The following is an 18,160-nucleotide window of genomic DNA, read 5'->3' on the forward strand; positions in this document are numbered from 1 at the left end:
AATTTATGCATTTTATGAACTTGCATTGGAGACATCTTCACTTTGGAGGCCAATAAACCTTAATGGTAGAAATTTCTGAATTTTGTGCTAGATTTATTCTTAGCAACCACTCTCTTGAAGATGCAACAGGACTATACCTCTTTATTTCAGTGCTGGAAATCCCAGACCCAAATTCAGTGTCCCGGAAAAGCCTGAAGCCCTCAATCCCCCTAGAGTACTCTTAAGTCTTGTACCAAGTTATACTCTGCTAGTCATTTATTACAAACAATCTCAAATCCACCTAAGAATTTGGCATAAACTCTGCCTTCTTTCCCCTCCCCTGTATTTTGAGTTCTTCCACCATTACTCGTGGTAGTGATTAATTAACAACACAGGTGCCCCTTAAAGTCTTAGAAAGTCAATTAAGAGAAATGTAAAAAGCAACTGTCTGTTTACTTTCAGCCCAAAGATGGTTTGGAGTAGGAGGAAACATAAATTGGCAGGGTGGTAGGGGTGAAATATGGGTCTAAACTAAAAACAGTAGTTAAATGGTATAAGTACTTTCAAGGGCATGACTCTGTTAGAAGTGACCAAGGTCAGGCTCAATGGTTACATTAACTAGGTAAGACTACACTCTAGAATTCTTCCTGTTAGCGCTGGCACAGAGCCCATATTACCTTCATTAAAATATTTTTAACCAAACCTTAAGACCCTATTCTGAAAAACTGTGGTAAGGTGAAGGTAAAAACAATGAGCACTGGCTTCAGGCTTGGTTTCAAAATCTAACTCCAGCACCAATGGGATGTGCAACCTTAGCCAAAGTACTTAATCTGACACTGTTTATTTTGTAAATAAACGGTATTTTCTACACCGTCTCACCAGGTCATTGGGTACATAACCCAAAGAACATAGAAAAGTGTCCCAAGTACCTGGTGGGCTCCCTAGTAAGCAAAAAGTATTCTTTCCCTTTCACATGCTTGAACTTAAACCCTGCATTGCCCTTTGCCATCATTTTAGCCTGGTCCTATTAAAATCTCAATTAACCTACTAACTTCCTATGTGATTCCAGAACCTTCCAGTTCTTCCTCTTCCAACACATTTAGAACTGGTTTCCTCACACACACTGCTCTCATTACTCTGGAGGGCTCAACAGGATTCCCCCACTACCCATCATCGTTCAGCTGGCCTTCTGGTTTCTCACATAAGCAAAGCTGGTTTCACATTTACGAGTGGTCCCTTCTTCCCCTACCCATTAGCATTAGCCAATCTATTTACCTAAGAATCAGTTCATGTTCCTATTCCCTCAAAAAGCCAACCCAACTACTCCCATCAACTGAACTTGCTCTTAACTATTAATACAGTACTTAAAATCTGAATCACATCTAGTTGATTTTTTTTTAAAGAGTAAGCTCTATGCCCAACGCAGGGCTTAAACTCAGGATCCTGGGATCAAGAGCTACATGTTCTACTGACCCAGCCAGCCAGGCGCACCTTGTTGGCTCTTACATACGCTTAGCTAATGACTGGTTTTGCTTTCTAAACTAGATCGCAGATTTAAGGGCAGAGATCATGTTCTATTTTCCTATACCAGTCACAAAATGAGAATCATGGGCCTCGCCCTAGACACACAAAACAGTAAAAGTTGGGAGAGTGAATGGGGAAGCAGTAAAAGCACTCCAGGTGATTGCTATCAACACTGCAGGATGAGAAAACTTCCACATTCTCCTTTCCGCAGAGATAACCTTGTCAACAAATATTTATCTTTAGGGGTGCCTGGGTGGCTCAGTCATTAAGCGTCTGCCTTCAGCTCAGAGTCCAGAGTCCGGGACTGAGCCCCACATCAAGCTCCCTGCTCAGCAGGAGGCCTGCTTCTCCCTCGCTCACTCCCCCTGCTTGTGTTCCCTGTCAAATAAATAAAAGCTTTAAAAAATTTTTATCTCTATTGACTAATAATGTCCTCACATGGGATTAAGCTTTTCTTTATATAAAACAAAGCTGTTTTATTATAAAACTTTATATATGAAGTTTCTTTATATAAAACAAAGATTTTGGGGCAAAGGGGTGGCTCAGTAGGTTAAGCCTCTGCCTTAGGCTCAGGTCATGATCCAGGGGGGTCCTGGAATCGAGCCCCTAATCGGGCTCCCTGCTCAGGGCGGGCGGGGGGGGGGGGGGAGTCTGGTTCTCCCTCTGCTCCCCATTCATGCTCTCTTTCAATCTCTCGCAAATAAATAAAATCTTTCCAAAAAAAGACAAAAAAACAAACAAATCTGGAAATACTTTTTTCAGATAAGCGGATGGTCACTGCTAAAACAAGCATTCACCTCCGGGCTGGGAGCCTGCCTTGGTGCCCCAGGGTCATCAGCTGTGTTCAGAGCAGCTGGCCTTTGGCACATTCTAGCATTGTGGGCTGGGGAATGACTGACTGGTGTCTCTTTTGACACCAAGATGATTCTGCTTAGATTTCCATTTTTTATATAGTTTCTTACCAAAGATAGTTCTTGACACTCCTTTCTGTTTCCCCTATGCTGAGAAAGTTACTTCCCTTCTATTTCTGCTCCTCTAATGTCCAGCTTGCTATTTTGCATGGTCTTCAGAGGTGATCCTCCATCTTCAACTCCATAAATAAATGAAAACCAAGCCACACAGTTGGAAATCAAGTTTTGTTTTTATATGAACAGAAGTAGACCATCTAGAAATATTTCAGTTTATTTAAATTGTTAAGTAGAATATGAAACCGAATTTGTAGCTAGTACCAGAGAATGGACTTAACTGTTTGGTGTTTAATGAGAACAGCTTCTACACAGGATCCCAAGAGACTTACAGAAAAAGGGGCAAAGCCCTAATATTAAGCAAATAAAACTCATGTTTCAAACAGGTTATACAAAAATTGATTTATACTCCATTTCCCTTTTTTCTTTGATATTTAGAAAGTGCAGATTTAACAAAAGGTAGCCATATCCTTTCTATGTACAATGCCGATTATAATTATGCAAACAAAACTGTCAGTCTTTTTTTTTTTACCCAAAAATCCCAGTGTTTAGCTCTCAAACCTTAAGTCACTGAATTGAATAAGGATTAAAGAGGGTTAAAAATAAAAAAGCTATTGCCACATTCCAGACGGAGGAAAGCAACACGTACATTAAAATTAATCTAACAATAGTAGGTTTAACCTATAACTTTTCAAGAAGCTTAACATCATTTCATTATTATTTTTAGTGGAAAATTAGGGATTATTTGGCAATGCTGCTTTTACTAGTAAACAATGATAAAGTCAAGTGAAGGAAAAACCTAAGAACAACAACCAGTGAGGCATATAAAATTTTCAGGGCACTATCTGAAAAATTCATGGATGTTTACAGCAGATACGTCCCTATGCTGTTAATGTGAGCCAAGAGGGCATTAAAATGCTATCCACGACACACAGAGACTTTTCAATGGAAGCTGCTGTCCTAAACTCAGCCTCTGTGAGAAATGAATCATGCTATTCACAATTATTTCAACAAAGGTATCATCTTAGGATGCTAGCAGCGTAGCAAACTTAACTTACCCTATCCTGATGATAAGCCATGAAGCAAAACTAGGAAAATGAAGTGAAAAAAGGACAGGGTTAGAGACAGCTGGAGATCTTATCTGTACACGAAAAGCCTTTTGTTGTCCTTTTCCCAAATCCATGGTAATACACATTTTCCAAAGGGATGTGAAGTCAGGACTTAAAATTAATAATATTCTAAAGTATTTCTAATCTTAAGGTAAAGACAACCTAACACTGAAAAAGTGTTCTTCAAAGGCCAAATCTCAGTATATTTGGCAAACATGTTAATAAATTTTACTCCTCCTTCCCACCATTTAAAACAAAACCAAAATCAAAAACAACCAAACCTTTACTGGGCTACCAAGCTGCTAGAGGAGTTGCCAGAATGGAGACTACTCAAATTTCGGTTACGAGATTTATTCTAGGAAAGTGAACAGGCTATACACCTAATTAGAAAGACAAACCACAACACCCTCCAAACACTAGTGCATGCAATTAACTCTTCCATTTCATAAACTCAGTGGATAGAAAGGGAACAAAGAGGGAAGGAGAAGAGCATGAAGTAAAAGAGCGAATGGAGGAATCTGGGGCCGAAGTTTGAGGAGAGAGAGAAAATGAGGGGAAGACGTTTGATAGTAGGAGGCAGTTAGAATTTATCTTTCAGTTTACTTAGCGAGTTAAGTCAGTACTTTATGTTAAACTTGAAAAACCTACTAGTTTGCCCCTTTTGTTTTTAAATAACTCATACCATTGGGTGGTGGGGGAGGGAGAAGCAAAGAAAGCAGCATGCAGGCAGACAGACACAAGGAAAAAGTGGCCCAAGAGAAGAACTGGTGGCAGGAATAGTTTTAAATATCAAGGCCACTTAAAATTAAGACTCAGCAAACCAAAGCTATCATTTCTGCATTACCCTTTGTCCTCAAGTAACTACTTTGAAAATTACAGCCAAGCAAACCACAAACATTTTAATGGTTTATGTCTGGATGATATGTATGTCTCCTGCACATGCTTCCACCAAAACAAACAAACAAACAAAGGAAAAACCAAAGAAATTCCTTTCCACATAAGGCACAGGACAAAATTAATCCCATTTACATATTCAAGGCGAAAATGAGTGTTTTCCTGGCTTTTGTTTCTTTTGCTATCACATGTCTATAGATTATAGGGACTCAAGCACATTATCCAGGACAGAAAATTCCACTGTTGTACAAAATAAAATTGTTAATTCTAACTTTTATTCTTATACAATTTGCAGAATAAAGTTGAAATGATTGCTATAGGTTTTAATGTTGATAAGAAGAACTGGACTATAATACAACTGAAATGCAGTGGTGAGCTGAGCAAGTACATTTAAAAATGAAGTCACAGACATGATTTTTCTATACATTTTCTTGTTTGAAGAAAATTATAAAGTCAGCAAGCAGTCACGGATGAAAGAACAAATGAAACGGGGGGACTGGAGAGTTAAGATGAGGAACAAAAATATCTGTTTAGAGTTAAAAATGGACAGAGTGGTTTATTTTGCAGCAAGAGGAGAAACAGGGTGGTGGATGGCAACTGACGGGAGGACGCTCAGCAACATTTGCTCTTCCAGCCTGTCACGCCGCCTCCACTGCTGATATCTACATTTTCACTGTTGGGCTCTTTTACAGGGGTCTGGAACAAACACACAAGGAAAGCAACCCATGAAAAGCACTGCTATGGCGAAATCAAGATTCAGCAGAAATATTCTCATAAAGGCAACAAAAAGTAACTCCAGTCACACAGGTAGGTTCTCTCTCCCATGCAAAGTAAAGATCTGGAAGCTTTGTTTTCCATCTACATTTTGCCTGCTGACTCCAAGCTGTGAAATGTCTAGAGGCCTCTAGGCATCCCTTGAATAAAGCTTCCAGTATCTTTTCTGCTCTCCCTTGCTATCACTTAGCCCTGACCCCCAGGGGTCTAGTATCTAGTACTTAAAAAGCATTATCAAAAGGTATCTGTATAAAACCAATGTTGGGTCAAGTCTAACCCCAGAGAAGTGAAACTGCCCTTTCTGTCTAGTTACTTGCCTTCTGAGACTGAAGTTTGTAACGCTCTGCCACAGATTTAAAAAGGCAAGCTCAACAGTGATATGCCAACATTAAGTGGAAGAAAAAGGGTAGGGCACAATGTAAATTGTGTAATTCATGGTAAAAATGGATATAGAAAAAAAAATCAAAAGGAGAGACACCAAATGTTAACAGCAGAAAACCCTTAGATGGTGGGTTTACGAGTGATTTTATTTTTTTCTATGAACAATCCTGTATTTCCCCAGTAACCTAAATATTACTTTTAAAATCAAAAGAATATACTATTTTCAATGGATAACCCATATGGTATATAGGAAAGGAACTTTTTTTTTTTTAAAACCACTTACATTCAGTGAAGTATACAAATCTTAATTGTGCTTGATGGATTTAGAGTATATAAAGTGAAACTATCAGATCAAACATAGAACATAATACCCTGGGAGGCTCCCCTGTGTCCCTTTCCAGCCAGTACTACCCTCCTAAAGGTAAATAGTACTCTCATTTTGGTCACCAGAGAGTAGTTTCTTTTTCTCTTCTTGACCTTCAAATACAGGGAACCATGTTTTATGTCTTCTTTTATGTATTATTCCCTTTACTCAGTATCAATCTGTGAAATTCATCCAGGCTGTTGTGTTAACAGTGGGTCACCAAAAATAAAATTTTAAAAGCTAAGATGTAACTGGGAATGTATTCTCTCAATGAAACAAGATAAAGTTAAGGTAACCCAGGGGGGAACAACTTAAAATATTTTAGAAACTCACATAGCTCAAGAGAAGTCCTACTTTAACTCATATGGGTGAAATTTCAACTTGCACTTTTAGCTCACCTATCTTCCCGCACTGCCTGATGGGATTCTTTTCCTTACTGCATGTTAACGCTGTAAGTTTTGCATTAAAAAAACTTTGGGTTTTCCTGAGCAACCAACTTTATTCCTACTGCAGATCTTGAGAAAAATAACAGAAGAGAAAGAGCCCCTCAGCATCTATCCCACAGCAAAAGAATATGGTTACCAGGAAACAGTCCTCCTCTGGTAACTTCTAGGTGTGGGTCAGTTCAAAGTACATGGATGTTGAGGGGAAAAAAAAAAAAAAGAAAAGGGTACTTGTAACCAGGGAGGTCACTATATTCCTTAACACCTCACTCACTGTCTATCCTTCTACAATTTAACTTAGATCCTTGAAAGAGACTCTCTGAAAAAAGGAATTCTCTCATGCAAAGTAAAACATTTTAAAGCCAAAGTATTAATCAAGTTTATTTCAATATAAATATAAGCCATAGCTAAGAATAAGAAAAGGGCCAATAACTAAAAAAATAAGCAAAGGAATAAAACAAGTTTACAGAAAAGAAAATACAAAAGTGGTTCTTAAAACTATCTTTAAAAATGCTCACCATTTTTAAAGAGCTGCAAATTAAATCTACTTTTTTTTTTTAACCTGTCAGGTTGGGAAAGATCTGAAAGTCTTAGAATCAATTACGTGGCCAGAGTGTGAGGAAACAGACATTCTCATCCACTGCTAGTAGGAATGTAAATGGGTAAAACCCTCATGCCAGCATGTGGCAAGATGTATCAGAATAAAAATGTACATACATGCTCTTTGGCCACTTCTAGGAATCTGTCCTTCATATATTTGCACATAATCCTATGATTGCAAAATGATTTAAATATAAGATTATTCACTGCAGTGCAATTTATGAGATCATAAGGCTAAAACTCACCTGCATGTTCCTCACTGAGAAAAAGGGTTTAATTATGACACATCTACTCATAGGAGTAGCATTCAATTATTTAAAAAGTGGAATTATTTTACTTTACAAACAGAGTACAGCAAGTTGCCTTATCTGTTTTTAAAGAAGTTGGTGGGGGGGGGGGGAAATTGGTGGGAATAAAAATATATATTTATATTTACTTGTATATTAAAAATTAAGAGCTTAGTTAATTACACTGGTTACCTGTGGGGAATGAATGAGGAGTTGGGGGAATGTGGTGGGAAACTTCTCTGCACTTGCACTCTCTCTATTTTAAAGGTCTGAACCATGAGAATGAATTACCTATTCAAATAATTAAGTTAAAAATGTTTTGAATTGCTTTCATTCTAAAGTTTAATTTTCTTTTACTAAGTCAGGAGAGAAATCATGGCACAGGAAGCTGCTGGTCAGGAAACACTCCTATATTTCCCACTGTTTGCTGTTTAACTTCTAATTTTACCACATCAAAAAGTTTATGTATGTGTATTGAGAAAAAAATGGGATCCCACATTGGGGCATGCCTACATGGGGAAGACGCAGACCAGACTGAGATCTTTATCAGTGAATGTGTACTTTTTAACCTTTAATATGGTAACAAGGAAGATCTGTCATATCTGGAAGCAAATTTTAAGACTATATAAGCATCCTTTTTTTAAAATGCCAAGATTAGTGAAAAAAATCAAGGGATACAGTGTGGACAGAAAAAAAAATCAAAAACAATGGAGAAAACAAAAAAATCCAGAAAGAGAAAAAACACAAGAGACAAGGGGATTTCAACAAGTGTTGTGGTAAATTCTGTGGGTACTGGAATAATCTTTCACTGTGACCTACCAAACTCTGAAATACAAAGTATTCCATTAATTAAAAGAGCATTTTTCTATTCTTGTTATTCCCTTCATTTAATTAAAAATATGAACGTTTTTCCTTGTCCATCTAGTACTTTACTTTTCTATGCTTCGATTTTTATTTTTCACAGGAATATTTTCAAATATAAAAATATAAAAATTCCTCAAGACTTTCCAAGGGGTTTTACCTTTACATACTGTGAAGAATATTTTAAAATTTTTACGTTTTTTTCTTTTTTAACTAAAAAGATACGCTAAGTTTTCTAAACAAAACTATATAAATGTCAGAGTCATTGAGTAATTCCGTTCTATGTCTCCTCCTTACCTCCGTCACCCACTTGGAATACTCACTATTTACATTTGATATAGATCCTTCCAGATCTTTATTTGCTGGACATAACCAAACACCTGTGTGCACATGTTAATACACGTGTGTTTGGTACCATACATAATTTAAAAAATAAGATCAGACTACACGTATTACATCCTAACTTGCTTTTTATTACTCAATATATTATAGATACCGGGATGCTGGCAGACATGGAAGGGTACAACTTTTGTAGTCACTGTGAATAGCAGTATAACTGATGACTTTTTTCTGGTTTGAACACACACTTAGAGTTAGCGGATGACTACATTTCACTATAAAAAATGAAGTTTGATTTCTCTGAAATATCACTAGATTTATATTTGAGATACCATCTCTATTACAGCGTATATTTTACAGATACATGTAGTTTTTAATTTGGGGACTGGTTTTTGAAAAAATACTGTTATTTCAATTATAAAAATAGAAAGGTTGCCAGAAGCAAATAATTTTCTCCTATACAATAACTGCTTCTCCATTAGGAGTTGTGTCAGATTTTTTCTGTTTTTATGTGCATTTAAAGATACCATCGACTGAGTGGACAACTCAGGATTTAGAACCAAATCTGGATATTATATCTACTCATTTGAGGAGAACTACGAAAATCAATTCCCAATTTTGCTACAAGCAACTCATATTGGTAAGTATGGGGATTCCCAAGTTAAATTCAGAAAACTAACCCTGAAGTAAAATGAATTCCCTGGGACCATATTTTAGCAATTTTTAAAATATCACAGAGTGAAATGATTGGCTAAATGAAAAATAGGGATGGATTTATTGCATTTATTCACTATATAATATAGACAGGTTCTTTACTGGCATATCTGAGAAATGACTACATAGATAGAAGAAAGTGATTCTGTAACAGTAACTATTATCTTAAATTTTAAGAAATTATCTATGGAAATACAAAGAATGTCTAAGAGAAATGAGTCCAAAAGTAAACAGAAGAGCCACAAGAGCAGAGACCCGACAAAAAGCTGAAAAAAAGGAGAATGCAACTGGGGACCTGTGTGGGGACCTGTGTGGGAGCTCAGGACAGTGTTACCACTGACCAGATGTTCCAGATTTCTAATGGCTCACTGCTTCCCCAAGTCCCTACTCCACTTTAGGAGGGTCAGATACTGGTGATGAGTAAACATTTAGGAATAATACCACCCAAATCTAATTTTTATATGTTAATCCAGTACTTCAAAAAAGAATTGTGACACTGGGCACATTGGATCTTACCTTTCGAAGGATATCTTCAGCTAATGTGAGGAAAGCCTTTTCGATGTTTATATTCGCTTTTGCACTAGTCTCAAAAAATCTAATACCATGCTCCCTTGCAATCTAAAATAGAAGCAAAATGTCATCATAAAATTATCAAGCACAGGGTGCCAATTGTTGACTTTAGCATCCTGGAGGAAATAATATTATTCTAAAGGCACAGTCCCTACTAGGTTATATAAAGCAAAGTACTTCAATGGGTCACAATTCAAATGGTCAAGTTCTTTCAAAAATAAATAAGCAAACAAAAGTAATAATAAAAGAATCCTCTCCTCACTTCAGGAGTTTATGTCAAATACTCTAAGTGAGGTGCTTAAAGTCTTAAATTACAAAACTGGGGATCACTGATTTGTTATTTTTCCTCTTTGTAGTTTAAATACAGCTAAAGGTACTACTACCAAAGGTCTGATTCTCCTACACCTGTTAGATAGGCACTGAAAAAACTCACTCACATGATAACTTGTTTCCCACAGCACTTCTAAAACAATGTGAAGAGCTCAGCACATTCATTACCACTACTAAAAATCAAATGTCATGCCATCTTCACAAAGAAAGGATAGTGTATTAGTTTCATTCATAGCTTTTACCTGTTCTCCTTTTCCTTTAGGTACAACTCTTTTATCATCCATATCACATTTGTTTCCTAGTAACATTCTTTCCACATCTTCATTGGCATGCTACAATGGAAGGGAGATTTAATTGACATTTTATCATGACTTATAGCTTAATATTCTCTAAAAATGGCTTTATTATTCTCAATTTTCAGTGCTATTTTTATAATCTGGAAGTTTTATACCATCACCCTGAAATCACCCCATGCAAAAAGCTTATACAAACTCCCAAATTACTTAGGAAAAAAAACACAATTCCTAAGACATAACACTGTTACTTAGGAAATTACTTAGGAAAAAAAAACACAATTCCTAAGACATAACACTGTCAAATATTATCTTACCCCAACACGAGGCTGTCTAGTTTCTAGATATTCTCATCAAAACTGGAAGATACGGGCAAAAGACCTGAAACAGCAATCTCTTAGGCATAATCGAAATCCAAGCTGGACCATGAGTTCAGATCATGAGTATTACCCTACAGAAGCCTGAATAAAAAATTCTACAGAGTATAAAAAAAAAAAAAAAAATTCTACAGAGCTCTTAAAATCTCAAGAGGCTATCTGCTAGGGCACAGGAAGATCCCATGCAGAATAATTAGTTAAAAATAAATGTTTGCCCCACTGAAATCCTAACAACATCATCTGCACAAACAGAAAAATCCCTCCCTAAAATTCATTTATAGCTTTGAGGGACCCTGAACAGTAAAAACGATCTTGAAAAAGAAGTACAAAGTTAGAAGATTCATACTTATTTCCTGATTTCAAAACTTACTACAAAGCTGCAATAATCAAAACAGTGTGCTACTGGCATAAAGACATATACATGAATACACCGCATACAGAGCCAAGAAATAATCCCTTGCATGTATGATCAAATGATTTTCAACAAGAGGGCCAAGTCCATTCAATGGAGGAAAGACTAGTCTTTTCAAAAAATGGGTGCTGGGGGTGCCTGGGTGGCTCAGTGGGTTAAGCGGCTGCCTTTGGCTCAGGTCATGATCCCAGGATCCTGGGATCCAGCCTTACATCAGGCTCCCAGCGCAGTGGAGAGCTTACTGCTTACTGCTCTGTCTACTTGCACTTTCTCTATATCAAACTGTCAAATAAGTAAAAATCTTTAAATAAATAAATAAATAAAAGTGGTATTGGGCATACCAGATTTTAACATGGGAAAGAATGAAGCTGGACTCTTAACTTACCACCATATAAAAAAATGAACTCAAAATGGATAAAAAGCCTAAATATAAGACTTAAAACTAAAAAACTCAGAAAATACAGGAGAAAAATTTTATGACATCCGATTTGGCAATGGTATCTTGGATATGATACCAAAAGTACAGGCAACAAAAGAAAAAAAGGCAAATTATACTTCATCAAAATTAAAAAACTTTTATGTGTCAAAGGTCACCATCAGAGTGAAAAGACAACCAACCCCTGGAATAAGAAAAATCATCCATCTTTGGCCCAACACTCCTTTCCCTGAATGTCTCTAAGCCAAGGTAGTTAAATTCTCTAGAGAACAAAGTACTTTGAGATTTGTCTTAGATTTGAATCGATTACATTCTTTCCACTAGCCCTATCCTTTTCTGAGTATCTTTTACTCACTCATTTCTTCAGATCTCAGCTTAAAAGTCATTCCTCATATCAAAACCTGTTTGACTATTCTGGGTCCCATGCCTGCACCTCCATATGAATTTTAAGATCAGCCTGTCAATTTCTCCCAGCCACGCCCTCACCTCCCCCACAAGCCCCAAGCCAGCAGCTGGGATTTTAATAGGATTACACTGAAACTGCAGATCACTTTGGCTAATGCTGCCATTTTAAAAATATGAAAACTTCAATTAATAAACATGGGATGTCTTTTCAATTACATTGATCTTTAATGTCTTTTGACATTTTGTGGTTATTAGTATGTAAGTTCTGAATATCTTTGGCTAAATTTTTCATAACTAGTTTTTCTTCTTTTTGATGCTACTACAAATGGAAATATATATATACACACACACACACAATTTTTAAAAAAGAAATTGTTTATTTGACAGAGAGACAGCAAGAGAAAGAATACAAGTAGGGGGAGTGGGAGAGGGAGAAGCAGGCTTCCCGCTGAGCAAGGAGCCTGATGCAGGGCTCGATCCCAGGATACTGGGATCATGACTTGAGCTGAAGGCAGCTGCTTAACGACTGAGCCACCCAGGCGCCCCTGGAACTTTTTCTTAATTTCATTTTTTGATTATTTGCTGCTAGTATATAGAAATACAAGTGATTTATGTGTATTGATCTTGTATCCTCCAAGTTTACTGAACTTGTTCACCAGTTCTAACAGTTTTTTTTTTGTGTGTGTGTGTGTATGTTCCTTAGAATTTTTTTTTTCTCTCTCTCTCTATTTTTTTTAAGATTTTATTTCTTTGACGGGGTGCCTGGGTGGCTTAGTCAGTTAAGCATCTGTCTTCAGCTCAGGTCATGATCCCAGAGTCCTGGGATTAAGCCCCAGATTGGGGTCCCTACTCAGTGGGGAATGTGCTTCTCCTTCTCTCTCTGCATGCTACTCCCCCTACTTGTGCTAATAAATAAATAAGATCTTAAAAGAAAGATTTTATTGAGGGGTGGGGCAAAGAGCACAAGCAGGGGGTCAGGCAGAGGAAAGCAGGCTCCCGCCAAGCTGGAAGTCACCCAATGTGGGGCTTGATCCTAGGACTCCATGATCTTGACCTAAACCATAGGCAGATGTTTAATCAACCAAGCCACCCAGGAACCACTCCTTAGGATTTTCTATATACAAAATCTCATTATTTACAAATACAGTTTTCCCTCTCAATCTGGGTTTCCTCCTTTTCTTTGCCTAAATGCCCTGGCTAGAACTTCTACTAAAATTCTGAACAGTAATGGCATACTTCTCATTTTCTTGATCACAGAGACAGGTATGCTTGTTAGCTGTAGGATTTTCACAGATGTCCTTTGCTAGGCTAAGGATGTTCTATTTCTAGTTTGAAAGGGTGTTGGGTTTGTCAAAATTTTTCCTGTGTCTGATGGCAAGATCATACAGTTTCTATCTTTTATCAAGATGGTGTATTACACAGGGTGCCTGGGCGGCTCAGTTGGTTAAGTGTCTGCCTTCAGCTCAGGTCACGATCCCAGCGTCCTGGGATGGAGCCCCAAGTCGGGCTCCCTGCTCAGCAGGAAGTCTGCTTCTCCCTCTTCCTTTGCCTGCTTGTGCTTATGTACACACTCTCTGTCAAATTAACATAAAATATTCAATTAAAAAAAACCATGTATTACAGGGATGCCTGGATGGCTCAGTTGGTTAAGTGTCTGCCTTTCACTCTGGTTGGATCTCAGCAGCCTGGGATCCAGCCCCGACTCAAGCTCCCCACCCAGCAAGGAGTCTGCTTCTCCCCTCTCCCTCTGCCCTTCCCCACTTGGGTCATTCTCCCTCTCTCAAATAAATAAATAAAATCTTAAAAAAAAAAAACCAAAAACATTAAAAGATGGTGTATTACACTGATTGATTTCTTATATTGAACTACCCTTGCATTCCTAGGTAAATTCCTCTTGATCAACAATATATAATCCTTTTAAAATGTTGCTGGATTAATTTGGCTTTTTTTCATTTTGTTCAAGCTTTAACTTCAAAAACAAAGTGAAAATTAGGCAACACCAATCTCTTGTATGCCAGAAAAACACATTTTCTTTCTTTTTTTTTTTTAAGATTTTATTTATTTATTTGACAGATCACAAGTAGGCAGAGAGGCAGGCAGAGAGGCGTGAGGGAAGCAGGCTCCCCGCTGAGAAAAGGTCAGACGTGGGGCTTGATCCCAGGACCAAGATCATGACCTGAGCCAAAGGCTTAACCCACTGAGCCACCCAGGCACCCCACATATTTTCTTTTTAGTGGCTGAGTTTTATGTATCTTAATTCTCATGTTGGGAAACTAAAGCCATCCACCTATGACGTGCATAAGGCTGTAACAGAAATAAAGAACGAATTTGGCCTTGGTGCCCTGGCACAGTACTCCTAATTTCCTGAGTGAAAGACTGTCTTTTGTTGTTTGTAACAGAGCCCTTTCTACCTACCTAAGTTTATGCTAATGAAGACTTGGGCAGAGTGGTGGCCGATAGAGTTTCACAATGGAAATCAGTCACTAGAAAATCCAAACATGTGATTAAAGAATTGAAACTTTCAAGGGGCACCTGGGTGGCTCAGATTGTTAAGGATCTGCCTTTGGCTCAAGTCATGATCTCCAGGTCCTGGGATCAAGCCCAACGTCAGGCTTCCTGCTCAGAGGGAAGTCTGCTTCTCCTACCCCTGCTTGTGATCTCTTGCTCACTCTCTTTCTCTACCCCACCTCAAATAAAAAATAAAAAAAGATTTGGAACTTTCAGCCACTCCCCTACCTCCCATGAGGTAAAGAGGGCTAGAGATGAAGTTAAATCACCAGAGGCCAATGATTTAACTAACCATACATATGCAGTAAAACCTGAATCAAAACTCCGAAACAATGAAGTTAGGGGACCTCTTCCAGGTTGGTGAACATATCAAAATGCCCAGAGGGTGATTATGTCTAGAGATGGCATGGAAGTTCTGTGTTCCCCAACCCCCATACCTTCCCTGTACATCTCTTCCATTTAGCTGTTCCTGCATCCTTTATAATAAAATTATAAATGTAAATAAAACACTTTCCTGAGTTCTAGGAGTCATTACAGCCAACAACTGAACCTGAAAGTCCTGGGGGCCCTGGGACCCCCTCAAATTTGTAGCGAAGTCAGAGAGAAGTGAAGGTAACTGAAGGGAACCAGGACTTAACATCTGAAGGAAGGGCAGTCCTTCAACTTGGGAGAGTCTGACACTAAGGTTGGGCAGTTAGCATCAGAATAGGACTGAATTGTAGGACATCCAGTACATGTCAGAGAATTTGGAAAACTGCTGTTGTTGAAACAACAATGCACAGTCTATCAATTGCTCCTACTACATGTGCTACTTAGCTGAATCATAAAATAAAGGCTAAGGAAATCCAAAATGGCGCCTTGTTTAAAAAAATCTGTGTATTATTAACTGATTATTAGATATTAACAGGCTTCTCTCTTTTTTTTTTTTTTTTTTTAAGATTTTATTTATTTATTTGACAGAGAGAGATCACAAGTAGGCAGAGAGGCAGGCAGAGAGAGAGGAGGAAGCAGGCTCCCTGCTGAGCAGAGAGCCCGATGCGGGGCTCGATCCCAGGACCCTGAGATCATGACCTGAGCCGAAGGCAGCGGCCCAACCCACTGAGCCACCCAGGCGCCCCAACAGGCTTCTCTTTGAAGATTTATTGCAGTGACGGAAAAGTCAGTAATAAGCTGTCAAGACTGCTACCACTGAGATATCATTATCTTGCATCTAATACTTGATCTTCTAGCCAAAAGTGCTTTAAGGAGTTAGTTAGTCTTAAGGAAATCAATGCCCAGAAGGCTGCAATAAGACATGAAAAATAATTTCAACAAGAAGCCACCTATACTGCAGAACAGAAAAAGACTGGCTTTGACACATATTTTACCTTATAAAAACTGACATCTTCTCAGGCAATGATACAACACTATTTTCGTTAGGTTTTTACCACATTACTACTCTGTATCTTTCAAAATTTCTAGAAGTAATATAACGTTTCTGTTGTTTTAAATTACTACTGAAAAATTTAGTAATTTATTCATTCAATAAAAATTCATTGAGAAAGTATTTGTTTACAGAGAGGTGTGTAAAACCACTAGTAGCTTCTACATGGGGCCATCTTTAAAAGATGGATGTAGGGACGCCTGGGTGGCTCAGTGGGTTAAAGCCTCTGCCTTCGGCTCAGGTCGTGATCCAGGGTCCTGGGATCGAGTCCCGCATCGGGCTCTCTGCTTGGCAGGGAGCCTGCTTCCTCCTCTCTCTGCCTGCCTCTCTGCCTCCTTGTGATTTCTGTCTATCAAATAAATAAATAAATCTTTAAAAATAAATAAATAAATAAATAAATAAATAAAAGATGGATGTATAAAGTTTTTGGGTAAGTTAGTAATTGCCTTGGATGGCGTTCTAGATAGACTTACCCACATATTTAAGAGAAAGGCAGATTAACATTAACCTTTAAGAAGTAGAAATAACACAGTAATAATGATAGTACATTATACCCTAAACATCCTTTAGAATTATTCTTAACTAAACTCAAAAATGTGTCTTTATAAAGAGTTTATACAATTTCTAGTCTTACCTCATCTATGTTTCTAAGCCATTTGCTGATGTTTTCAAAACTTTTACCATTGGTGATGTCATATACTAGCATGATACCCATTGCTCCTCTGTAGTAGGAGGTTGTGATGGTATGAAATCGTTCCTGGCCTGCCGTATCCCTGAAATAAACAGCAATAATTTATATTGAGCATTTTGATATTACGACATTCTAGATAAATGAAGGGCAAAACAGTCAAATGGTTTGGTAAGATTAACATTAAATCCACTATACACTACAAAGCAAAACAGTACCATCACCCATTTAATTCTTAAATGGTAAATAATTATAGTTTATTCATAAGAATATATATATGTGTGTGTAACTTTTTTTAGTCGAAGGAAATTCATGACTACCTATAGTGGGTGAAAATCTGGAAGGGAAAACCACAGAAAAATGACACAGAAAAGTCTTGGCAGTTATTTTAGAATGAACACCAGCAAGTGTGATAAAAACTCTTAAAATTCATTTTATTCAGTGATCTTGTTCTATAACATATCACAAAAGTCTGCGGAATGTTTAGAACATTAAAGGATTAAGCCATAGTACAGCTACATTTACCTTTAGGATCACTTACAAAATGTTGTAAAGATAACCTCATTTTTAGGTAACAAGATGGAAATATGTAAATAGTATTTTTTTAATTTCTTCATGCCAAAGATCTAAGATATAGATTTTGCTCCTGTAATTTCCCCCTTGTTTGCATCACTAATTTCGTCCTTTTATGAATCATTCTCATCAGGATACATACATGTTTTAGTATCCCCTATTCTAAAAGAGCAAAATTAAAACAAAAAAATCCCATTCTCAACACTATACCCCTCCAACTAACATCCCATTTCTATGTTCACCTCCCCAGCAAGCTTTCTTTTTTAAAACTTTATTTTAAAATAATTATAGCCTCACAGGAAGCTACAAAAATAGTACAAAGTCTTTGTATCCTTCACCCAGTTCTCCCCAATGGTAACATCTTACACCATCTTACAAAAGCAAAACCAGGAAATTTACATTGGTACAATTGAGGAACTTATTTAAAGTCTACTTTTTTTTTTTAAACATACATTTGTATGTGTTTGTGGGTACACACGCACACATGTATGTAGTTCTCTGCAATTTTATCAGATGTACTGGCCTGTATAATAACCACCACAAACACGATAGAAAACTCATCTTCTTTAGTCCCTATACCCTGGTCAATAATCTGTTCTCCACATCTATGATTTTGCCATTTTCAGAATGCTATATAATGGAATCATGTTATATTATATACAACCTTTTGAAATGGTCATCTTTCACTTCTTTCACCATGACTTCCTGAGATCCATCTAAGTTGCTGCACCTAATACTAGTCTGTTCCATTTTATTGCTGAATAGTATTCCATTGTATGGACATACCACAATCTGTTTATTCACTCACCTGTGGAAAGAGACTGGATTGTTTCCAGTTTTTGGCCATCACAAATAAAGTTGCTATGAATATTTATGTACAAGTTCCTGTGTGTACCTAAGTTTTCATTTCT

The 18,160-nt window shown here is 37.4% G+C and overlaps 1 protein-coding gene across 1 annotated transcript in view; it reads right to left on the minus strand.

The window, feature by feature from the left end:
* Nucleotides 1-2,669: 2,669 nt before the first annotated feature.
* RAB10 (RAB10, member RAS oncogene family) overlaps nucleotides 2,670-18,160 on the minus strand; it is an 87,966-nt gene continuing 72,475 nt past the window's right edge. Inside the window, exons 3-6 of the mRNA XM_059132445.1 lie at nucleotides 16,623-16,761; nucleotides 10,377-10,466; nucleotides 9,751-9,852; nucleotides 2,670-5,167 (exon numbers count right to left, since the gene is read on the minus strand). Of these exons, the coding sequence (XP_058988428.1) occupies nucleotides 5,084-5,167; nucleotides 9,751-9,852; nucleotides 10,377-10,466; nucleotides 16,623-16,761 (415 nt within the window). The 3' untranslated portion in view covers nucleotides 2,670-5,083. The remainder of the gene's footprint in view (nucleotides 5,168-9,750; nucleotides 9,853-10,376; nucleotides 10,467-16,622; nucleotides 16,762-18,160) is intronic.

The sequence above is a fragment of the Mustela lutreola genome, chromosome 9 (assembly GCF_030435805.1).
Source record: "Mustela lutreola isolate mMusLut2 chromosome 9, mMusLut2.pri, whole genome shotgun sequence".
Classification (NCBI taxonomy): domain Eukaryota; kingdom Metazoa; phylum Chordata; class Mammalia; order Carnivora; family Mustelidae; genus Mustela; species Mustela lutreola.